The 25,401-nt window shown below is 38.9% G+C and overlaps 1 protein-coding gene and 1 long non-coding RNA gene across 3 annotated transcripts in view; one reads left to right on the top strand and one right to left on the bottom strand.

Moving 5' to 3' along the window:
* Nucleotides 1–25,401, bottom strand: part of LOC141502594 (uncharacterized) — a 168,636-nt gene that overhangs the window by 64,621 nt on the left and 78,614 nt on the right. The window lies entirely within an intron of this gene.
* IL1RAPL2 (interleukin 1 receptor accessory protein like 2) overlaps nucleotides 1–25,401 on the top strand; it is a 1,037,032-nt gene that overhangs the window by 999,180 nt on the left and 12,451 nt on the right. For both annotated transcript variants that reach the window (XM_074207403.1, XM_074207404.1), the window contains 3 exons: nucleotides 1,637–1,782; nucleotides 2,959–3,102; nucleotides 13,562–13,732. In XM_074207403.1, coding sequence (XP_074063504.1) covers nucleotides 1,637–1,782; nucleotides 2,959–3,102; nucleotides 13,562–13,732 — 461 coding nt within the window. The remainder of the gene's footprint in view (nucleotides 1–1,636; nucleotides 1,783–2,958; nucleotides 3,103–13,561; nucleotides 13,733–25,401) is intronic.

Below are 25,401 nucleotides of genomic sequence, written 5' to 3'. Positions count from 1 at the left end.
AAGCCCCTCCACTGAAATCAGTCAACACTTGATGAGCACTTGATGGGCAACTACAATTGTTGCCAAGTATTATGATCTCCTCATTATGATCCCCCTCCCCTTGTCTCTACCTGCTCACCTTGGCCTGGATCACATAGTCGGTAAATGTCAAAGGCAGAATTTAAACCTAGGGTTTACTATGTCATGCTGACCTGATGCAAACTGACATTGAGTGATGGAAGCATCCTCAGAAGCCATCTCTAGGTGGATAACATAAATATGAGAATTATCTTTGATACCTCATTTGTTCAGTTAAACTATAAAAGCCTGATCACTAGAAGACTAGAGTTTACTAAATAAAATTTCCAAAGTCACGGGTGACACTAACCCAACACAAAAGTGTGAAACATGAAAGGAAACCCCACCAGAGGTCTCCCCCTTGGTGTCCAGTGACCTCATACTGTCTTCTGATTTCCCGGCCCCACCCACATGGCTCTCTCCAAACAGTGCTGCCATGCTCCTGCTTTCCCCCCTGGAGAAAACTGAGGCTGAGAGAGTTCAAGTGACTTGCCTAAGGTTACACAAAGGATTCTAGGTCAGAAACTGGAAGGGACCTCGGGGACCCTTTTTTACAGGGGGGAGGGGAAACTGAGGACTCAGGAAGTGACATGATTTGCCTAAGATGCCAAAGGGTAAGAAACACCAGAGACAGAATTTAAATGTAGGCCGATTTGCTAGGCCCCCTGCTCCCTCTGCCTTTCAAGAGCTGCTAAACTCATTCATATTGACTAAATTGACAACAGATTCATGTGTCTCCTGGTGGCATTTGTTTTATAACAAAAGATTCCTGGAGCCCAAACACATTAACTCGAGGAAATGAGTCAAATAGAGGAAAATTGAGGCACTAAAGGAAATTCAGTTGGGATGATTCTTGGAGGCAAGGGTCTTGCAGTCTTTAAAAACCTTTCCTAAGTCCATGGTGATAAGATCAGACATTTAGAGCAAGGCAAGACCTCAAAGGCCATCTAGTCCAACCATCTCATTGTATAGAGGAAGAAATGGAAGCTCAGGGAGGGGAAGGGACTTGCCCAAGGTCCCACATAGGATCCTAGGTTTAGAACTGGAAAGGACCTCAGAAAGGATCTTTCATTCCTCTTAGCAATAAATGGGGGTAGGGCAGGGGGAATGACTAGGCCAGAATCAAACACAGGATAGCAGATTTCAAGCTGGGAAATCTGGCCATCTAGTCCAACTCCTTCATTTTAGAGAGGGTGAAACTGAGGCCTGGGGAGGGAAAAGTCACAGAGCTAGGATTCAAACCCAGGTCTTTTGACTTTAAATCCAGTACCTTTTTCACTGTATCAAAGAAACTTGGCTCAGAATACTGGGTCTTGACTTTTCTTCTTTCCACTTCATTTGGCACCAACCCTATTGCTATGTGAATCCCTCACCTCCTTTCTTTCCAATCTGATCGTTAGGTCAAGAGCACTTTGTCACATTTGCCTGCTGAAGCCCTAACACCATTCCAAACAGGGTCTGTAGGTGGTCCCCTGGGATGCAAATGTTCTATCTGTACCGGTAACAATTTGTATCTTTTAGAGGTTAGGCTTGTAACCCTAACAAATGGATTCAGCCAAGAATTCCATCTTTGTTTTAGACTTCTCAAAGAACATCTTGGAGAAAAGGAAGTCGAATTAACCCTGACCTTCGATGCTGTGGTTGAGGCGGATCTAGCTAATTACACCTGCCATGTGGAAAACAGAAATGGAAGAAAACATGCAAGCATTCTGTTGCGTAAAAAAGGTATTTATTTTTAGTATCACATTTACATATCTACCAAGTGACTGTTAAAGCTAAAAGAAATCAGAGTCTTGGCCCAGTTTTACCTTTGAGTACACCCTGGAGACCCGGGCTATCTCACTTTTGTCTGTTTCCCCAGAACCCAGCAGAGATAATGGCACACGGTAGGTGTCTTAAGATGTGTTTATTGATTGATTTTGTTTGGTGAAGTCAAACTATTTCCCTGCTTTGTGGAAATTGGTAAAAAAAAATGCCTATATCTTGCTGTGCATTTGGGCAAAGGATCAACGAAGGCAGTAAGATTCAGAGACCTAAATAGAAGCCAGATACTTTGAAGGTCCAATGAATAAAGTTGCAGGCATAGCATTATATATACCACATCAGAAATTTCTAAGTAAAAAGTACATCTGTAGAGAGGGCTTAGCATAACTCAGTTTTGACAGGGTGAGAATCAGGGGTGCTAGAGAAATTAAAATAACCTGGAGACACTCTGAGCCCCTTCTTAGCACATTTCAACAGAAATGGACCCCATTTGGGGTTTTCTTGGCAGAGAGAGATATGGAGTGGTTTGCCCAGCTCATTTTTACAGTTGAGGAAGCTGAGGCAAACAAGGTTAAGTGACTTGCCTAGGATCACACAGCTAGGAACTATCTGAAGCCAGATTTGAGTTCAGGAAGATGAGTTTCCCTGATCCCAGGTCTGACACTCATATCCACTGGCATCAACTTAGCTAACCTAAGCCCATCTTTACAGAGGAGGAAACTGAGAACCAGGGAGGAAAAGGGACTCGCCTAAGGTCACCCAGCTTATATGTGCTTAAGGTGGGTTTTGAACCTAGTGCTTTGTAACTCCAAATTCAATGCCCTAGCCAGTATATCACACCTTTGAATATAGTCAGTTAGCTGAAGTGCAGAGCTTTCACTGGGTCTTCTCAAAACCAATAAGAATATATAATTCAAATAAAAAGGGGGAAAGTAGGCATCGCTCATCATACGGATATCCTCGGATATCCCTCAAGCCAAGTTACTTTTACTGTGTACTACTAAGGAATGATGCAGTTAAGTGGGAGGCCACCACAGTGACCAATGTTCTGTACAAGGAGAGACTAGGCAGGACTCTGAGGCTATCTTGAATGTCCTGGAATGCATTTCCTTTTCCTTTATGTTCTCTGTGTTCCAGATTTAATCTACAAGATCGAGCTGGCAGGAGGCCTGGGAGCAATCTTCCTTCTTCTTGTGCTGCTCACTATCATCTATAAATGCTACAATATTGAGTTACTGCTTTTTTACCGACAGAACTTTGGAAGCAATGAAGATGCAGATGGTAAGTGACCCCTAAAAGGTTGAATTCCCTTCAAAAGATACCAGTGGATCAGGAGACCAATGAAATCCAATCAAATTGGAATTGATTCCATTTTCCCCATCCTCCATTATGCACATGCAAGGATCAGTTGCATCAGAAACACATTTTAGTATAGGTTTGCAGTAGCTCATTTGTATAGCTGTTCTCCAAGGACAATCAGTAAGCATGGCGTATAGAAAGAGTGTGACTTTGGGCAAACCACTTTCCCTGACTGATCCTCAGTTTCTTCCTCTGTAAAATTATGGAATTAGATTGATGACCTCTGAAAAGGACCCTTCCAACTTTAGAACTATGATTGCATTATGACCATAGGTGAGTCATTTAACCATGTTATGCCTCAGTTTCCTCCTCTGTAAAATGAGGGGGTTGGACTAGAGGGCCTCTGAGATTCTTTCAGCTCTTGATCTAAGAACCCAGGTGTGACCTTAGACAAGTCCCTTCTCTTCCCTGAGTTTCAAAAAATGAGGAGATTGGATAGGATTTGAAGGTCCCTTCTAACTTGAAATCTAGGTTCTTAAGACCATAATAAGGATTTCTTAGTTGTTTATTATGTGCCAGACCTTGTGCTAGGGATACTCTTTTCCAAGGAAGCCCAGAGCACAGGCATCCAGGATGTGGTCTCTAATTTTCATGCATTTCCCAGAAATGACCCAAGAAAAGCCTCTACTGCAGACTTCAATAAGACATTCAGTGAGCTCTGCTCCTCCAACATTGGAGAATGACTGCCTTCTTTTCCTCTGAACAAATTGCTTTGGACCAAATCAATATGAATGAAAACTTCTGAAACACAGCCTTTTCTGCCTTCATTCCTTGGCTGCAAACTATTTACTGACTTTGAAACAGGGTTCTGCAATTAGAGTCTTAGATTGTCAAAGCTACAAGGGAGCCTAAAAATCACTGAGCCCCACAGCCTTTTTTTTTTGACAGACAAGAAAGTACAGGTCTAGAGAGGGAGGAAGACTTGCCCAAGGTCCCTCAGTAGAGCTAAAAGTAGACTGGGTCTCCAAAATTCCAGGCCAGTGTCCTTTTTTATTTTATTTTTTTGAGACAGTGCCACTCTGTGTCCTTGAGGCTAGAATTACAAGGCCCATTCACCAGCTGATCCTTCTGCTGATTGAAAAGGGAGTTTTGCTGACCTGTTCTGTTTCTGACGTGGACCAGTTTTCTCCTCCTTAGGCAGCCTAATTTGCCCCTTGCTCCCAGGGGCTCATCATATTGGTGTCAGATTTAGACTGGACCCCTGGTCTGCATTCACTCTCTTGCAGCTCAGAACCCTAGAAATCAAGTGATCTGCCAGTCTCTGCCTCCCCTGGAAGCAGGAATTATAGACATGCTCTTTCCACCACACTCCTTGGCTTCAAATTCTCAAAACACACCAACACTCAGACCAGGTCACTACATCAACAACGAAGTCCCTGTTCTCTACTGCCTGCTCCAAGAGTAGCCAAGAACTAGTGCTGGTAAAACTCTTTAGTAGGCCGAGGCAAACTCAGAAAATTGGTTTTCAATATTAAACAAATTCAGGCAGAAAACAAATAAGTTGCTTAAGGATCTCTCAGGTTTCTTCAGGTAAAGGGGTATGTAGGTAGGCAATGGGACCAGAAATTTTGATATTGGGAAATTAGAGGTCAGCCAGTCCACCCCCTCATTTTCCAGTTGAGGAGGGGTTGGTTCTTTAATGATCTGACCTCAATGGAGGATAGAGTGCTGGGGGCAACCCTGAATTTCTGAGGTTTCTTTCATGAAGAGGGAAAGGCGTGTGACACGATTGCATCAATTATTCCACAACCTCACCCATTTGGAAAGCAATCATTTAATAGTCAGACTAAGGTAATATTTTATATTTGGATATATGTTCTGAGGATGAAAGGATAGTCAAGTGCACGCTCATCATGTATTTCGAGTTTGCCACCATTTAAAACCCTTGACTGGGAGCACCTTCTCCACTCAGTTGATGAAATAAAATTGTGTGGCATACTTGAAAGAGTCAGGAGACTTAAGTTCAAATCTTACCTCTGCCACTATCTGAATAACCTTGGTTAAATTGATTCATCTTCCTGAGCCTCAGTTTCCTCATCTGTGAGATAAGGAGGCTGAGATAGCTGGCCTCTAAACGTTCTTCCAGCTCTGAACCTTTCATCCAATGGCCCTAAATCACTTAAGCTTCTTGGGACTAAATTCTAAATTTTCTCATCTTTAAAATAAGGTTAGATTATAATCCCCAATCATTTTACCTGTCTAGATCTTTGTTTCATAAGCTATAAACTATAAAGTTGGGGTTTATTGGGGGAAACAGCTATAATTCTTTGAATGACTTTGAGCCAGTCATCATCACCTTAAGGACCTCTGTTTTCTCATCTGTGATGAGGAACTGAAGTTGACTGACCTCCCCATATGTTAAGATCCCTTCCAGATATAGACAAGATGGCCCCTGAAGTCCTTTCCAGCTCCAGATCTAGAATCTTTAGTATAACCTTGGACAAATCACTTAATTGCCCTGGGTCTCAGTTTCTCCCTCTGTAAAAGAAGCGGATAGACTATATCGGGGCTGTCCCTCCCAGGTCTAGGTTTAGGACCCTATGACAAGTTGAACTTTGTTGCCCTAGTTTCAAAGCCACTGCTTTCAAAGATACAGTGTCACATGGGAAGGTCATACTACCCACTTGGAAGTGTCCAGAAAGAAAACCTCTCCCTTTGCCTGGATTGGTTCAGGCCATCTATGTAGTATAGAAAACCCTCTAAGCTCACTACTAGTCAGCCTGGCATAGCAAAGAAACACTTTTCCACATCTTCTTTCCAAATTTAAATGCATGCCCCCTCTTGAAGCTGCCAAGCTCAACATTGCTTTGCAATGGCATAGCTTATAGCCAAGTCCCAGAGTGATGGGGAGGATTGTAGCTCTCGAGCTCAAAGGTCTGGCAAGGTCATCTCATCCAACCCTCTCATTTTATGGATCAATCAACTGAGGCCTGGGGAAGTCAGGTGATTTCTAAAGTTACCCAAGTATTAAACTTTTATTAAATACAAAATTTGATTCCAGGTCCTCTTACTCCAGACCCACTTCTTTCATTGATTCTGCCTCTTTATCGTTCCCTTAGACAAGTCATTTACCTCCTAGACCTTCAGTTTCTTCATCTGTAAAATGGAAGAGTTGGATTAGACAACTTTCTGTAGTTTTTCCAGCTGCAGAGCTATCATGGTATAATTCAATGAGTCTAATGCAATATTCTATCCTGTATTTTGCAGTGATGGAGAGAGTAATGCCAGCTAGGCACTAATCTAGGCAGTGATGTAGGAATGGAATGACATTATGACCAGGGAAGGGAGACTGCCATCTCACAATCTGTATGAAAGTGGCAACAGACTATACAGGTTGTTAAGTGTTGAGAGGCAGTTCATAGATCAGTAAGTTAAGGTAAGCATTGGGGCAATGAGATGTCCAGTTTCCCCACTCTGAAATGTAAGTGTCTGGCACTTAACAATAACAATAGATGATGATGATAATAACATCTTGTATTTATGTAGCTCTTTAAAGTTTGTAAAGAGTTTTACGAATAGCATCTCTTTAATAAATTAGCTCCTTAATCAATGTGTGCTGATTGATCCTGGGCTGGGGGAACAATGAGAAGCAAGACAAAGTTGAAAGAACACAGCACTGAGAGTTAGGAAATATCTGGGTTTGGATTCCACTTAGGCTGCTACCTGGTTGGGTAACCCTAGCAAGTTCACTCTAAGTTCCAGTTTCTTCATTTGTAAAATGGTATGATAATACCCACAGTGCTTCCCTGACAGGGTTTGCTGTAAGGACCACTGCGGTTAAAGAACGGAAAAGTGCTTATATAGCCCAATGATCTAACGTTACTTCTTATCATTAAGATGAAGGTGATTGAGGACAAATGCTCAAGGGAAGCCAGGAATCTGGGAGAATGGGGTGCAAGGCTCGAGCAGAGCCTCTGTCATAGCTGCCAAAAGAAGCCATTGGACTGACTTGTTAGCACCTGTCCATTTGTACAGGGGAGGGGGTGGTCACTCTTCCCTCCTTCCCTCCCTGCTTAAGGATCCTGTTACAACTGTACCATAAGCAGAGCGAGACACCAAACCTCGATTTCATTGGATGGAGGCCCAGAGACCCAATTATTCTCTCTTCTCTGATTGGTGGACAATAGGGAGTAGCTAGTCCAGGAGACTAGCACCAACCTGAAAATAGTTGTTGGACAGGCCCCAGGTGACACAAGGGAGAGTCTATAGCAAAGGTCTCCTCTCTCACTCCCTTCAGCCTTGGTGGCCCCACCCCCAGCTGAGGACAAAGAGTAGCAAAAGAGTACTAGATTGGGGTTTCTCTTCTTGTCATTCACAGTCAGGCAACAAGCTCATGCCATGCCCTGGCTAAATACAAAGATAGGCAAAAGACAGCCGAATGAGGGAGAGAGTGTGTAAACCAATAAACCTCATACAAACTTGATACAACTAAGGATAAATTAGAAGTGTTCAATAGACAAAAGGCTTCCTGTAGGAAGGCAGGATTTGAGCTGAGAGATCAGGAAGCCAGAAGAAAGAGCATCCCAGGCATGGAGGATGGCCAGAGGCAAGGCACAAAGTCAGGAGATGGAGTAATGTATGCTAGAACCCCAAAGATGTCAGTGTCCCTGGACCACAGAGAACATGAAAAGTAAAAGAAGACTGGTAAGGCAGGAAGGGACCAGGTAATAAAGGACTTTAAAAGGCAGAGGATTTTGTACTTGATCCTAGGGGGTAATAGGGAGCCACTGGAGTTTAAGTACAGAAGTAATGTCGTCAGATCTGTGTTAAGAAAGACTAGTCTGACATCTGAGTGGAGGTGAAACCTAAGGTAGGATTGCAATAGTCCAGGTATGAGATGATAAATACTTGTACCAGAATGTTAGCGGCATCAGAGAAGGAAGGGGGTATCTATGAGAGATGTTATGTAGAAACAACAGGACTGGACGACTGGCTGAACATAGGGGATGAAAAAAAGCAATCTTGGATGACCCCTAGGTTGAATGCATGGGTAACAGAGAGGATGGTTGTACCCTTGGCAGTAATAAAGAAGTTGGGAAGAGGAGAGGGTTGTGATAGAGGGAAGAAGATAATGAGTTCATTTTGGGACATGATGAATTTAATATGTCTACAAGTCATCCACTTTTGAAAAGTGAGAATGGAGCTCCGGACAGAAGTTATAGTTCAATAAATAGCCCTGGGAATCATCAACATAAAGATAATTGAGTTTGGGGGAGTTGATGAGATCATCAGATAAGAGAATATCAAGAGACAAGAGATCTCAAGACAGAGTCTTGCAGGATGCTCTTTGCTATTAGACATAAAGATCCAGCAAAGGAAACTGAGAACAAACCATCAAGGTCCAGGAGAGAACAATGTCACAAAAACCTAGAGAAGAGGGTAGGTATCAAGGAGAAAAGGATCTGCATCAAAGGATGCAGAGATCAAGGAGGAAGAGAACAGAGAAGAGGTCATTGAATTTGGTGACTAAGAGATCACTGGGCACTTTGGAAAGGGCAGTTTCAGTGGAATGATAAGGTTGAAAACCAGACTATAGAGAATTAAGAGACTGAGACGTAAGGAAATGAAGGCATAGATTGTAGAAGGCTTTCTCCAGTTTAGTCAGAAAAAGGACAAATAAAAGTTTGGGCAGAGCAATAGGGCATAACTGGTTCAGGAGACTAACATCAACCTGAAAAGTAGAGGGTCCATCTTTGATAGACCCTCCAAACAATTGCAAAAGATGTAACCGTGCGCCACTCCCCAGATTAAAAATCTTTGTTGGATCCCTGTTGCCTCTAGGATAAAATTCAAACTCAACCTGAAATTTAAGGCCCTCCACAGCATGGCTCCCACCTACCTTTGCAGTCCCTCCTTCTCCCTTTGAGGTACAGTAACTTGCCTAGGGTCACACAGCTAGCAAATGTCTAGTCAACACTGGAACTCAGGTGTTCTTGTTTCCACTTTCAGCCCTCCATTCTCTAGTCCATGATGGACAAAGTCAGATCTCTAAGATTCTAGTTTGGAGAACAGGGGCAGACCAAACTTTGGTAGAGGGAATTTCCTCATTATTCCAATGAAATCACATGTCCAGACCTAAAAGAGGAAAAAAGAGCTGGAAACAGAGATTGGATCCAGATTGTGCAGGGCCATATCCATCAGGTCGAGTTTGAATTTTATTCTAGAGACAAGGTTTGTTTTTTTTTTTTTAATCTGGAGAGTGACATAGTTGGATCTGTGCTTTCGAAATGGCCATCTGGCAGCTGAGTGGAAAATACATTGGGGAAGAGAAAGATTGAGGCCAGAGAGGTCAATTAGGAGGCTGTTCCAATAGTCCAAGTGAATAGTGATGGGGGCCTGAACTAAATAAAGTGATGACTGTGTGAAGAGGAGACAAAGGGATGGATGAGAGACACGTTGGTGAGATAGACTCAGCGACTGCTTGGCTATGCAGGATGAGGGAAGAGACAGGATGATTCCAAGGTTATAGATTTGGATGCCTTGTAGAAGAATGGGACACTTCACAGGAAAAAAGGATGATTGAGGAGGAGGGACAGTGTGAAAGAGTTCAGTTCAGAGTCCTCATGAACAAAGGCTCATTAACTTAGCCTGGCAACACGGCTGCTTTAAATTACCATTTGGTTTTAAAAACAATTTTCTCGACCTTGCTGTTAACCTTCTTTGCTATATCCATCCTGCTTCTCTTTGAGAGCAACAGCTGCAGCTATTGAAGCCATGTTCTTGGCTGCTGCCATGGGTTGGAAGTGTCCTTTTTATCTCTGGCATCTGTGCCACTGATAGGTTAGAGGCTGGCATCCTCTAGAGTGGGTCAGCTGACCTGGCTGCTTTCGTCCTTACTCTTGCCTCTATGATCCAGTCACCTTTTGTTCAACTCCAAAAAATGTAGCTAAAATGTAGCTAGATGGTCTCCAACCAGGACCCAGATTCAAAAGGATGAGTATTGGGTGCTGAAAGGGCTTGAACTCTAGGCCAAAGGGAACAGGAACCCAAGAATATTTAGTCTCCAGGCTCAGAGATTTAGAATTCATAGAAACCTTAGAGGCCATTCATCCAACCCCTTCATTTTACAGATGAGACGACTAAGACTAAGAGAAATGAATTGCCTGTAGAAAAGCCCTAGTAGTACAGTGGATGGAAAAATGTTTTCATCAGAAAGACCCAAGTATACTAAAGAAATCACTTAACCTCTATCTGCCTCAGTTTCCTGATCTGCAAAATAGGATAATGATAGGACCAACCTCTTAAAGTTGTAGTGAGGATCCAATGAGATAATACCTGTAAAGTCCTAGCACCTAGCAGACATTTAATAAATGTGTTTCCTTCCTTCCCAGGCTGTGGTCAATGGCCAGGACAAGAATCTAGAAATTCAGACAAATAGACACACTCAAGAGTAATTCAAGGGTCAGGAGGCCAGGATGTCTGCTGAGACCTAAAGTACTCTGAATAGCTAGTGAGTTGGGGATAATCCGTCAACAAACATTAATCCAAGAACAAAATCTTGCACATTATTATGGGAGAAACTATGTATAGGTAGAAAAACTTAACCCCAAAAATATTACAAGGTCATTTGCAGGGAGGGTCAGTACTAACTGGAAGACGTGAGGAGGGACAGCTGTAGAGAGGTACAGAGATGAGAACTGGACGGTCAGATTGGCTCCTAGAGCGCACAGAAAGGAATAATGGAAAATAAGAGAAAGCAAGCAGCTGAAAATTGGTTTTATAATCAGAGGTTGTTGTTGTTCAGTCATTTTTTTCAGTTACATCTGAATCTTTGTGACCCCATTTGAGGTTTTCTTGGGAAAGAAACTGGAGTGGTTTGCCATTTTCCTTCTCCAGCTCATTTTACAGATGAAGATGAACCAGATGTGAAGTGACTTGCCCAGGGTCACACAGCTAGGAAGACCAAATTTAAACTCAGGAAGATGAGTCATAATTTGAGCCACAGTTTCCTCATCTATAAAATGAGAGTGTTAGAGATGAGATGACTTCTCTGCTTTCGGCTCTAATTCTATGATTCTGCAAGCCAATTTATACACGACTTTACATGCTAAACAAAGGAGTTTTTGTTAGATACTAGAGAACCATCAGAATTTACTGAGCAAGGGAATGACATGCTCAGACCTACACTTCAAGAAAAATCATTTGGTAAGCAATGTGGAAAATGTATTGTAGAGGGAAAAGGCTAGGTTAGAAGGAGACCAATCAGGTTATTGCAATCATCCAAGCAAGTGACAATGTCTTGAACCAGTGCGGTAACTGTGTGAATAGGGAGGGGGATCTATGAAGATGTTGCAGAGGAAGAATGGACTTAACACACTTAAAAAGTGGACCAGAGAGTGAGGCAGGGCTACGAGGATCTGGTAGGCATTAAAGGTCAGACCAAGGAAGGGTAGAGAGAATAACAAATCAGAGACAGAGGCTCATATAAGGTAGGAGCACTAACGATCATGGCTACCAAGGAAATTCTGGCTGTGGTGGGGGCAAAGATCCACTCTTCCATGGGATATATATGCATTACCTCTGAGCTCCTAGGTGTGCCATGATTGTCAGAGGGAGTGTTGGAGTCCTATACCATATTCTCCCCTTGACTGGGACTATATCAAATGTTGTAATGTCTAGTTTGTTCTCACATGAATTTGACTCAGATGCCTCCAAAGGCCCCTTTAAGCAGGATGCTCTTTTCTTGCATAACCAAAACATTTCCCAATATATGCATTCTCCAGGGAATCACATAATTCCAATGAAGTATATAGTAGTCTTTCCCAGCCAGAAGACACATTGAAGAATACTGGCTACCATCCAGTTCCAGGCACCATTCTGGCATGGAGAGCCAGAGCTTCATTCACTCAGGTCCTCTCTGTAAAGCAGGGATGGGAATACAGGCTAACCTAGTAAAGGAGTTTGAATACTCTCATCCTACGTCCACAGTCTCCACATAGCTAGGAACTTCCCTTAGGAATTTCTGGGGAGAACTTACCTAGAGTTTATAAATAGAAGTAAGATTTATATGGCCATCATTCCTCTCTTTCCCTTTTAAATAGGAGGAATGAAATCAACTTCATTCACATATGAAAAGAAGAGCTTCGTTCTCCATGTTACCTTTTGGTTGATCTTCAGCAATATTCTCATTATGTGTTTCTCTCTTTTTAATGAAAAATAGAAATTTCTTTTGGAAACAGGTCTAGGGACATTATCCATTTTTTTAAACTTATAGCGAAGGAGCTTAATAAGTATTGTTTCATATCATTCTGCCATCACTACATTAATTGCTTGATTCCCCCCCCCATTTTCTATAAAAAAATTAAATTTGCAAATAATGTTCAGTTTTCCAGTGTGGCCCTTGTAAATCCTATGGGGAACCATGCCATGATTAGCTGTGGCTTCGTTAAATGTTTCATTTCACAAAAAGAATACAAGTCCATTTTCTCTTTGATCATGTTGGCTCCAAGCCTCTACCACAAAGGGGAGAAAATGCATAATGTAAAACAAAGTAATTCCCTGACTACATGTGAAAAGGAAAAACCCCAAGTGGCAATACTGCCAGGGGGTACATTTTTAAAACAAAGCCTTCCTTTGGAAGCTCTGGTCTAAATCACTGCCTGTTAGATGATGAATAGTAAGGGGGAAAGCACTGTGGATATACAAGCCAGCTTAGAATCACGGGATCGACCTCTAAGGCCATCTTGTCTGTCTCACTTTATAGAAGAGGAAACTGGGGCCAGAGAGGTCATAGGTTTCTAGATCTGGAGCCAGCAGGGACCCCAAAGGTCATCTAGTCCAATCTTCACATGGGCTCATAGACCTAGTTCCAGAAAGGATCTTGGGGGTTCTCAAGTATGATCCACGTATTTTTCCAAATGAAGAAACCAAGACAGAGACAGGAAGTAACTTAGCAAGCATCACTCAGTAAGTATCAAGGTGAAATTTCAACCCAATTCTTGTAGACTCTGATTCTAGGGCTCTCCCTCATGCTGTTACCTCACTGCGATTTGCCACTGAGCTGTCAGCTCTTATTGTTCAGCCCCCATAGCTGTGGTTCAAGATCTGACCCTTGTTTTTTGGGATGGGGTTCATTTTGTGCTTTAGAAGATGGAGACACTATGAGCACCCACCAGGTATGGATCCTTGACTTTTATTGTTCTTTCCTGTTAACAGAGACTCATTTCAAAGCAGCCCCATTTATGGCTTTAAATGGGATGCTTTGGAATGAACCAGATTCTTCTTTAGATATATGACATGTGCTTTGATTATTCCCATTCATTATATATAACAACCACAAAGAATCATGTTAATTCTGGTCTTTGATAGTTATGTCTTTTTTGGTCATTTTACAAATATCCAGCTGTGAATACTTGTAAGTCTCTTATTTCTTCTTTTTAAGACAACAAGGAGTATGACGCTTACCTCTCTTATACAAAAGTCGATCCTGATGCTTTAGATTGTGATAACAACGAGGAAGAACAATTTGCTCTTGAAATACTACCAGATGTCCTGGAAAAACATTATGGTTATAAACTCTTCATACCAGATAGAGATCTGATTCCCAGTGGAAGTAAGTACTTTTGAATTTCAAACTTCAGTCATTCCATTTCTCTGCAGAAGTCCTATGGGTTGTAGAATAGAGCTGATTAATTATAAATCCTTTCTTTGGGTAAGACTGTTCACAAAAGACAAATGTCCTGTTTTCATTTTTTTAAACATCTAGGAGCACTAGCTAGAGAAGTTACAGTAGGCAGAAACCACCAAAACCCCAGAGTGTTATGGTTGTGTTTTAAAAGGAATACTGGACTTGTAGTGGGACAATCTGGGTTCAAATCCCTCGACTTACATGTATTAGCTCTATTACCACAAATAAGACATTTTATCTGAACCTCAATTTCCTCATATGAAAAATGAGGATGGCAGATTTAATAACCTCTAATATCAGTTCTACTTCTGATCTGTGATCTTGTGCTTGTAACCCTGGGCAAGTCCCTTCACCAACCTGAACCTCACTTTCCTCTTCTGTAAATGAGGAAGGTTGAACTAGATGACTTCTGAGGTTCTTCATACACTGATCTAATATGTGATGTTGGAGAAATCACTTAACCTCTCTCTGCCTCAGTTTCCTCATGTGAAAAAATGGATGAGACTAGATGGCCTCTGAAGTCCCTTACAGCTCTAGATCTATGATACAATATCTTTTGGGAAAGAAACTTATCTTCTCTCTATGCCTCAGTTTCTTCATCTGGAAAATGAGAGGAATGGACTAAATAACTGCTAATGTCCCAACACTAGATCCATGATCCTAGAAGATACTGCTTTCTTGGCAAAAGGCAATATGTAAGCAATAGACTCTTTGAGTCTTTCTTCAATGTGCCATTTAGACAGTCTCTCTTCAGATGTTTTATAAGATTCACTTTCTCCTCGTGTCTTGACCTTCCTGAGATGCTATGTGCTTCTTAGGAGTATGGTTTACAAATGCTAGCTGAGTCTTTGTAGTTATGAATTTACTCTTCTGTTCTGGGAGAAGAAAGCTGCTTTTCCAAAATGGAGACCAGCTCATCACCCCAGTGAGAGAAACCTTTGCCAGCCTTTATTGATCTATTTCTTTCAAGACTTAGATTTCCTTGCCCTTATGTTTATGTACATACCTCCATTGCCACTGATCATTTAGAAGAGATTGCTTCAGTCTCTTTATTCTCAAAAATTAATTATGGATTTCTAGAGTTAGATTTTGAGTATATCAAGTAAAGCTTTTGGGGAGAGGAAGGGATTAGGTACACTCTTTCCAAAGTGAATTGGTGAAAGGTACTTAGGCAAATACTGCCTTCAAGAAACACAGAGTTTGTATGGACTAGAAAATGTGTTTGAAACTATACTGTATATTGGAAACAAACTTCCAGCACACATTCCATTCTTATTCATTATAATAAATATTCACTGAAGCTTGTGGTGCAATGAAAAGAGCACTGGCTTTGGAGTCAGAAGACCTGGGTTCATAGCCTCAGTCTCTTTACCTCCCTGAATCTCAGTTTTCTCCTCTAAAAATGACACTGATGGACTTGATGCCTTGTTGACAGAAAGTCCAGCTACTACAGAACCAACGTTTGTCCTTCATTCTCAAAGACCACGACATCGGGAAGGTGATGCCATGACAAGCACATGAATTGAATTCGGGGGGGGGGGGGGCTGTGTTAAGTCCCCGGTCTCACTTTCTCCTCCAGAGCCATCTGAGTCCAGTGGCCAGATAGGAATCAGGACAACTAGAGATGGCTCTGGATGCGAGGCAATCAGGGTGATGTGAATTACCCAAGGTCACACAGCCAGTGAATGGCTAGGTCCAAGGCCGGATTCAAACTCAGGTCCTTCTGACTCCAAGACCAGTGCTCTGTGCCAAGCAGAATGAAAAATAAATCTCATGAAGAAATCATTCCTTATAATTACATTGAAATAAATATCCAGGAGTAAATAATACCACAGCAATTCTATGTAAAACCTCAAGAAAGAATGGTTTAACACAAGACTTCAAGAGTCAATGAACCTTCTACTAAAACAAATGAAGGAAACTATAAACAATGAAATTAAAACTCTTAAGGAGAAACTAGGAACAAGATATAGTGTAGAATAGAAACTGAAAAATCTTATTCACATTATGGGCACCTTGAAAATAGAATGGAGCAAACAGAACTCAGAAATCAAGTGAGATAACAAGGCATATTAGCACAAAGTCAGAAGACAAAAAAAAGTAGAGCATGTGTGGTATCTACTAACAAAAGCAAATGACCTAAGGGGGCAACTAAGTGGCACAGTGGATAGAGCACCATCCCTAGAGTCAGAGGGACCTGACTTCAAATTTGACATCAGATACTTAATAATTACCTAGCTGTGACCTTGAGCAAGTCACTTAACCCCATTTCCCTGCCCCCCAAAATGACTGGAAAACAAGACAAGGAAATAATGAAACATCACTTGGCTCCCTAAAAATCATTACAACACAAGCTACTTATTTCAAAAAATAATAACATTTCTAAGGAATATTGGACCCAGAATGCAAAGTGAAAATCAATAAAATCCAAAAGGAAAAAAACCTTAAATTTAACACACCCATAAAAGTGAATGCCAAACTGCAGAGTTTCCAGGTCAAAGGGAAAAAAGCATTGCAAGGAAGGAGAAAGAAGGAGATCACATTCTAAGAAATCACAGTCAGAATCACTCAATGTTATATAATAAATATGAGGGAAAAAATTTAATATATGTGAAAAAGACATACAATAAAAGATAAAATCCTCAAATACTGAACATAATCCTAGAAGAGGAAAAGGTAGATCTTTAATAGAATTGATGACTGCCAAGCATGCTTATTGAGAAAATCAAAGGTGGATAGAATCTTTTAAATACAAATATAAAAGAAACTGAGAAAAATAATTAAGTTTGAGCATCCTGAAAGGGCAAAGTACTGACATCGAAAAAAGGAAAGAAAACACTGTCCCTTCAAAATGTAACTATCTTCAAAAGTCAAAGAGAAAAAAAAAGAAAGACACATTCAGGGCCTGGGATTGTTTCATTTTTTAAAAGGGAAAAGAAAAGGTTTGTCTTCAATGAAAGGAATAATGAAGAAGGAAAAGCTAGCTGTAGAATGACAGTACAAGCATGAAGGTAGGTGGGAGAAATAGGCATCTCATGCACCCCACTCTCATCTAGGAGGGGCAAAGGATATTTGGTAAGATAAATATAGTGTAAGATACTTTAAGCAGGGGAAAGGAAAAAAGAGGTTCAAAAGAGAGGGTAAATATAGGGAGAGAATGGTAATATTCAAAGCAAATTTCAGCTATGAAGGTTGTTTATGAAGAGGAAATCGAAAGGAGAGAAAGAAAAGGGTAAGATTTAGATTGGATGAAGAGGGTAGAGAGAAAAGGTTGAGATCAGAGAGATTCAATGATGCATTACTAGTTCTGGATTTTCATTAAAAAGAAGGGAGGATAAAGACAAAATGAAAATGTGTTAGAGGGGGAAAAAAAGTCAGATAATCAAAACTAAATGTGAATGGGATAAACTTGATCATAAAATGGAGGAAGGTAATAAGATAGATCCAAAAGTAAAATCCAACAAACAATATACTTCCAAGAACTACATTTATCACAAAGATCCACATAAATAGATGAGAGGTTGGACTAGAATCATTTAAGCCTCAAGTTGAAGCGAAAAACCAAGGGTAGATAAAAGTGGCAATCATAATCTCTGATAAGGCAACAGTGAAAAATAAGCAAACAATCTAAAAACCAAGATGGTTAAGAGATAAGCAAGGAATTTACATCATAAATAAATGCATCATAAATAATGGAACAATATCAAAAATACATATATATATATATATATATATATATATATATGTTCCAAAAAGTATAGCATCTAAGAACTTAAAGGAAAGCTAATAGAAATCAACAGTAAAACAATAATTCATGAATTCCATGTGTCTCTTTTGAGATCTAGACAAATCTAACGAGGTTTTCTAAAAAGTATAAATAGCTGAAAAAATTCTAGAAAAATTAGGTATGATAAAATATCTTTTGATTCTGGTTAAAGAAGGAGTCATAAGAAGTAGAAATATTTTTCAGTTTGGCATGGCACCTTTACAAACACTGGTCATGTACATATATTAAAAAATAACAAATGGGGGGCGGCAAAGTGGATAGAGCACTGGCCGTGGAGTCAGGAGGACCTGAGTTCAAATCCGCTCTCAGACACTTAATATTTACCTAGTTGTGTGACCTTGGAGAAGTCACTTAACCTCACTGCTTTACAAAAATAAACAAACAAAAGAAAAACAAATGCCAAAAAGTAGCAATATTAAACCTGACCTTTACAAGCCTGAATACAATGACAATTGTAATCTACATAGGAAATTTAAAGACAGCATTAGATGCAGAGATGAAATAATATATCCTAAAGAATGAGCTTAAGTCAAAGAACAAATCATAGAAACAAAAAAGAATGAATCAAAGAAATAATAACAATGTGATTATATATGAATCAAATCTTTTGGGATACAGTCAAAGCAGGCCTTGGGAAGAAATATACATCTCTAAATGTCTTCATCTAAGCACCTTCAACTAAATGAAATAAAAGATCAATGAATTGAGACTGCAACTTTAAAAATGCCTTGAAAATCACATTTAAAACTCCCAAAGAAACAAAAAAAAAAGAAAACATTCAGAAAATCAGAAAAGAAATAAATAAAATAGAGAATAAAAAAGTTCATAAAATTAAGAGCTAGGGTTTTTCTTTGAAAATATAAATGAAAAGGGACAAACCATTAGTTAATATTAACAAAAAGAGGAAAACCAAATTCCGAAAACCAAAAATGAAGAGAAATTCATAACATATGAAGAGTTAATTGTTATAAATTATGCCCCAAAGCATTCCAGCAAAAATAAAAGCTTGAAACAAAATGATGGATATTTACAAAAATAAAATAACAGAACAAGAATTAGTCAATTTAAACAACTCAGAGAAAAAGAAATTGAACAAACCATAAATTAACTTCCAAAATGGAAAAAAAAAACAAACCCCACTCAGATGAACCTACAAGTAAATTCTATCAAACATTCAAGAATAATTTATTTTAATGTATAAATTGTTTTAAAATGTAATACATCTTACCGAATCCCTCTCTATGAAAAAATATATCCCGTATGTCCAACTTGGGAGAGATAAAATGGAGAAATAAAACTATTAAACAGTTTCATTAAAAAATATTGCTGTAAAAATGCTCAATAAAATATTGTCAAAGAAGTTATAGCGATAAATTTATTAAATTATCTAAAATTATCAGTTCATATTTAAACCAATGATGCAGGCATGGTTCAACAGTAGAAAAATTATAAATATAATGGACTGTGAGGACCAACATAGCATAGTGAGCAAAGTGCTGACCTTGGAGTCAGGAAAATCCAGGGTCCAATCTTAACTCTGATACACATTGACTGTGTGACCCAAAGTAAATCAGTCAACCTTTCAGTCATAAAGGGGTTGTTGATTAGAATTGGTAGAAGGATATTTCTTGCCAGAGAATCCCTACTCCAATGAAATCTTAGATCTAGACTAATATATATATATATATGTAATATTCATATGTATGTATGTATGTATAAAATGAAAATAATCAAGAATCATGCTGGTTATATTGATGAAGTAGAAAAAGGTTTTGGAAAACTATGGCATATCCAAAGCACTAAAAGGGATTAGAATAATTGAGCATTGTCTTAATATGATAAAAACAGTAGCTAACTAAAACCAAGAGCTAACATTATTTGTGCTGGAGAAATACTAATAAGCATCTTTCTATTAAAACATGGCTACAAAGCAAAGATGCCCATTGTCACTGATATCTTTTGATAGTTCTGAAAATGCTAAATAATAGCAGTAAAAGAAAAAACAAAAATGAAGGAATAATACACGTAGGCAAAGAAGAAGCAAAATTTTCTATTTGAGATGAGTTGATAGTTTACTTAGAAAAGTCTAGATTCAATGAAAAAAAAATGAAACTAATACCTTCAGTAAAGCAACAGGATACAAAATAAATCCTAAAATTCTCAGTCTGTTTATTCATGAAACCATGGAGAGAGTTTTTTTTTTAATTCCATTTAAAATAATTCCAACTATCTAGCAGTCAGCTTACCAAGACATATTCACAACTCTTGAATACAACTACAAAATGCTTTTTAGAAATAAAGACAAATAATTACTGTAGATTCATTATTCATAGTTGGGCCATACCAATATAAAAATAATTTTAGCACTGAAATTCACTTGAAGATTCAGTTGCATATCAATCAAGTCACCTAGGGGTTAATTTATAGAATTAGACTAAATAACAAAAAAATCATAGGAATGAATAAAAAGTCCTAGAAAGTGCCTAGCATCATTAAATCTCAAAAATACTATAAAACAGTAATCATCAAAAGCTGTCTGGCACTAGTTAAAAAATAAAGCAGTTCATCAGTATAGCAGATTAGGTAAGCAAGACCCAGAAGCAATTCAACAGTTATCTAGCATTCACTAAACTTATGGACACCAACCATTGGATTTAAGGGCTACCTGTTTGCCAGAAATTCCTGGGGAAAACTGCAAAATCATGTGGGAGAAATTAAATTTAGAGCTGCCCCTTGCATAAATACCACACAATAAATTCCAAATGGATTTTGTTGTTGTTGTCATTGATTTGTTTTTGTTGTATCTGATTCTTTGTGACCCCATCTGGGATTTTCTTGGCAAAGATACTGAAGTGGTTTGCTATTTCCTTCTCCAATTCATTTTACAGATGAGGAAACTGAGCAAACAGGATTAAGTGACTTGCCCAGGGTCACACAGCCAGGAAGTGTCCCAGGTCAGTTTTAAACTTAGAAAGCTAAGTCTTTCTGATTCCAAGCCCAGTGCTCTATCCACTGGACCGTCTAGTTGACCTCCAAATGGATACAAGGTCCATATAAAATGGTCACTTCATAAAAAAAATAATAAATTAGAAGAGAATAAGAGGAACCACCTTATACAGTTTTGCTAGGAGAGAAGTCCTACTTAAAAAAAGGAGGAAGGTCATCATAGAAAATAAAACATTAAAATAAAAAAAAATTTGCAGGAAAAAAGTCAATACTACTAGAATTAGACATTGAATAGTTATTTGAAAGGGGAAGAATATCTTGGCATTAAATAACTGAATAAGATCTTGAGTGTCATTTCCAAATATGTAGAAAATTGATAGAAATATGCAAAATTGCTCAATAGATAAGTGGCCAAAAGCAGTTTTCAAAAAGAAGAAATCAATGCATGTTGTCAACAATATATGAAAGCATGTTCCAATTTGTTCATAACTTAAAAATGCTCTGAAATTTTACTTCAAACCCATATTAGTCAACTGACAAAAGAAAAAATTGGTTAAAGTTGGAGGGGTGACAAATTGGTCTAACCATTATGGAAAACAATTTGGAATTATACTAAACAAATCACTAAACTGTCCATATTCTCTAGTCCACTGATGTTATTACTAAGGTTATACCCTCAAGTAAGTCAGAGACAAAGGTTATATGCATATGTGTATATGTGTATATGTGTGTATGTATATATGCATAAATATCTATGTGTATCTATATACATCTATATATTTATGTTTATAGTAGTATTCTTGTACCAAGCGGCAAAGAGCTAGGAAGGAAATGGGTACCTAATCAATTGAAGAATGAATGAATTATGGCATATGAATGCAATGAAATGTTCTACCATTAAAAAAAAGGTAAGTGTGAAGAATTTTGAGAAATTTGTGAAGACTTATGTGAACTGATACAGAGTAAAGTGAACAGAACCAGCATTAGAGTTTATAGGATGACCACAATAAATGAAAAGGAAAAGAACTTTTAAAGACTTCAGAACTATCAGAGATAATGGATAATGACTTCAGAGAACCAATGGTAAAGTATGTTTCTTGTAAGAAAGGAACTAGACAATTGGTATGGAATGAGTGATACATAATGGAATGTGCTCATTTGTTTTGCCTTACCTTACTTTGGGTTCTATCAGGCATGGGAATAGTCACTGGGAAATAAGTCATTTTAAAAAAAAAAGAAAGAAAAGAATTTCAATAAAATACCTTTTTAAAAAAGATATCATCATGGTGCGGCTAGGTGATGCAGTGGATAGAGCACCGGCCCTGGAGTCAGGAGGACCTGAGTTCAAAGGTGACCTCAGGAACTTAATAATTACCTAGCTGTGTGGCCTTGGGCAAGCCACTTAACCCCATTGCCTTGGAAAAAACTAAAAATTAAAAAAAAATTAAAAAATTAAAAAGATATCATCTCTTAAAGCTTGTGTATTTATGCATCTGCTCCCCTCCCTGCCACCATCATCACAGAGACATTGTTTTGACCAAATTGACAGATTGTCAGTCAGCTATATCAACAGTCAAACTGAGTAGCCTTTTGCATTGTTGTGGATTTTGCCTGAGCCAACTTGCAATTGTCTGAATTGACTAAATAGACCAGTTGTTTCTGAGCATTCTATAGACAGCTTTAATGACATCCAAGGGCAAATGTGAGACATCTGGTAGGTTCCATACTTGACCCAATGCAGTTACAAATCTTCATCTCTCCTTTCAACAATAATCAGCATTAAAGGAGCTACAGAATATTTTGATATTTCCAAAATACCAAGGAATTCCACAGATATGTTCATTGTCACTAGGAGAGATGGCACACTGAATGTAGTAGTTTTTCATTCTCTTGTCAGAAATTTGGCTATCTGACATCAGAAAGGACCCAGAAGCCTCCCTATTAAAGATAAGGTCAGGGGTTTCAGATGCAGCCATGAGAGGGTATTTGCTTTTCACTTTGACTTTTGGAAGGAGGCAACTCATTTGACTCAGATTCTAATTTTGCTGACAGTTTCTTCAAAGACCCTTGGATTATTTTTCAGATCCAATTCAGCAGTCACCATATTATGATTAATTTTTTTTGCCTTAACATTTTTAACACATTCAGGAAGTTAATGAAATTGATGAATAATATATTTGATTTCCACTTGAACAACAGAATAGAACATTTTGGAATTCATATATGTGAGTTTTAAATCAATTTTTGTGATTTACACTTGCAGCTGTTGGGGACAAATTTAACAGTTCATGGGATCATGGCTCATGAACTGGAAGGGAAATCAGAAACCACTGGGTCTAATTCTCTCATTTTGAAGAGGGGTACACTGAGACCCAGGGAGCTGAAATAACTCATCCTAGGTCACACAAAGGCTCCTAGATCTGGAACTGGAAGGGACCTCAGAGGCCATCTAGTCCCACCTCTTCTTTGTGCATATGAGGAAACTGAGGCCCAGAGACTTGAAGTTGCTTGCCTAAGGTAAAAAAAAAATATTAAGTGACAGCAGTAGGACTCAAACCCACATCTTCTGATTCTAGTAGTCTGCTTCCCACTACATCATGCTGCCATAATAATATATAATGTAGGCACATGTTCCTACAATATTGTTGGAAACTGTTCTCTCCACGTCTCATTAAAAATTCTTAGAACCCAAGACTATTCCTTTAAAAGTAGAAAGAATAGATTTCACATGATATGTCAAATCTATAACAAAAACATAGTTGGAGTTAAATAGACCACTGCTATTCCATGAATTCATTCCTACTAGATGTCTTAGTGTTTCCCTCTCTTTAGTTTCTTCCACCCCATAATTTTTATGAGCCCTCTCTCATGGCATTGCAATTAAACATCATCAGAACTCATATCTTCCCAATGGATAGCCTTTAAAAGCTCATGAATGAAGGAGCCTCTCTTTAGGCCAAATTTTGTAAACCCAAGGACTCTCAGAAATCTTTGATGAAATTCAGTTCAATTTCTAAAATTAAAGACGTAGTACTTTTCCAAAAATGATAGAAGCATCCATTTCTTCAGTCCTCCTTCCTCATTTATTCCACATCTGTCACAGGTAACACATGACCTAGGCTCCTAACTCTGGGCTCATAATGAATAGGTTCAATCTTAGAGGCTACTCTAAAAGTTCATTTCGTTGGTTCATTATAACCCACCCAGGATTTACTCTGAGGAATCTCAGAATAGAGCTCATATACAGCTTAGATAAATATTTCCATAGACATGAGTAACAGGGTTTTTGAATTCCATCTAAGTATTTAAAGGAACAAATAGCCTTTCTTTAATACCACATAAAATCTACAAAATGGCAGTGAATCACAGAATTCCCAATATAAATATAGAAAACTCATCAAAGAACTCTCAATACCCTCTAAATAATCAACATAATATTATTTTCTCTCTGGCGGGTCCCATTTTTTCCATGGGGACCTAAAATACTTGACCTCTTTGTACTTCCTAGGGTATCAAGGTCTTCATTAACTAGGGTTACCAAAGTGAAGCAATTGACTCAGCCTGGCATGGAAATGGGGCAGACTCTTCTCGAAGGAACCACCCCTTTCCATAATCGCTAACAATTCTTCATCAGTAATTCTGAGCTGATCTTTCCCTTTGCCCTTCATGGATCATCCACATGATCTACAAGGGGAGAATGTCACAAACAATTTCATTACTGGACTCTTGCCTCCTAGTTTGAAGAGGAAGAATTTCTTAGGCAGTATAATCCTATAATCTAAACTTCTGTGCAGAAAAGGGAAACTTGAGGGCAGACCAAGCCTCAGAGGTTGTCCCAGGAATAACCTCAAGTTCAAGACTTGAGAGAAAGGACATGTCTTGAGCATATACTTCCTCTAAGAAGAGGACTGCCAATATAGACTGAAATTAGAGGAGAAATAGGGAGCTAAAATCATGCCATGAACATCGGGAAGGCCTTGTCTTGTCTCCATGCTATTATTATTCACACAGTAAAGGTTCTATGAGAAGACAGTTGCCAGGCTGGTAGCTCCAAAGTGTCTTTCTGTTTCAAATTAAGTCCAGACCACAGAGTGACACTCCTAGTCTGAGAAGGGCCATGTAGCATCCAGGCAGAGAGGAATTTGCCTGAAGGTTAGTGTATTGTTGTGTTGGCAACCCGTGTTCATTTCCCTTCTGAAGAGGTTCCAAACTATGGTGTGTCACTGAGTCTAGAGAACTCTATGATACCGTGAAAAATTGGGATCCACTAGAGACAGAAGAGAATTGTGTTGTTTATGGACTTTGGGTAGATCTCTTATGTATTTTTTGACATTTATTTATGAGTCCTTTGTATTTTGTGCATTTTGTATGGGATGAAATGAAAGCTGTCCTATACCAGACACTCTTTGCTACCTTTAGTGTTTATATGGGAGCTGGGGACCCTGTTAGTCATTTGTGTAAAAACCTAGATGCTTTAGCTCTTTGGGGAGATTAGCTGGAGTAAATTCTGAGTGGGAGTATGAGATCCAAGAGTATGATCTTTCTCAGTAACTAAAGCTTGTGTGGTCTGAGCTGTATGAGTCCAGAACCATAGGTCACACTGTGAAGATACTCACTTTTTTCCCTGAAAGCTTCTTGGGGTGGACATATAAGATATATCTGAACAATTTCTCTAGACCACAAGGTCCAAAATGATCAGATCTCAGCATCACTTCACTAGTGATTCAGTTCAACAAGACATTTATTAAGTACCTACCAGATCCCAAGCAATGAAGAAACATGGTGGGTATAAGCAGACTACAACATGTCACAAAGATCCTACAAAGAAGAACTAGAGTGAAAGATATCATCAAGAAATGTA

This window comes from Macrotis lagotis, chromosome X (genome assembly GCF_037893015.1).
Source record: "Macrotis lagotis isolate mMagLag1 chromosome X, bilby.v1.9.chrom.fasta, whole genome shotgun sequence".
Taxonomy (NCBI): Eukaryota; Metazoa; Chordata; class Mammalia; order Peramelemorphia; family Peramelidae; genus Macrotis; species Macrotis lagotis.
The sequence above is the reverse complement of the archived record's forward strand: the minus strand, read 5'-3'. Positions and strand labels throughout refer to the sequence as shown.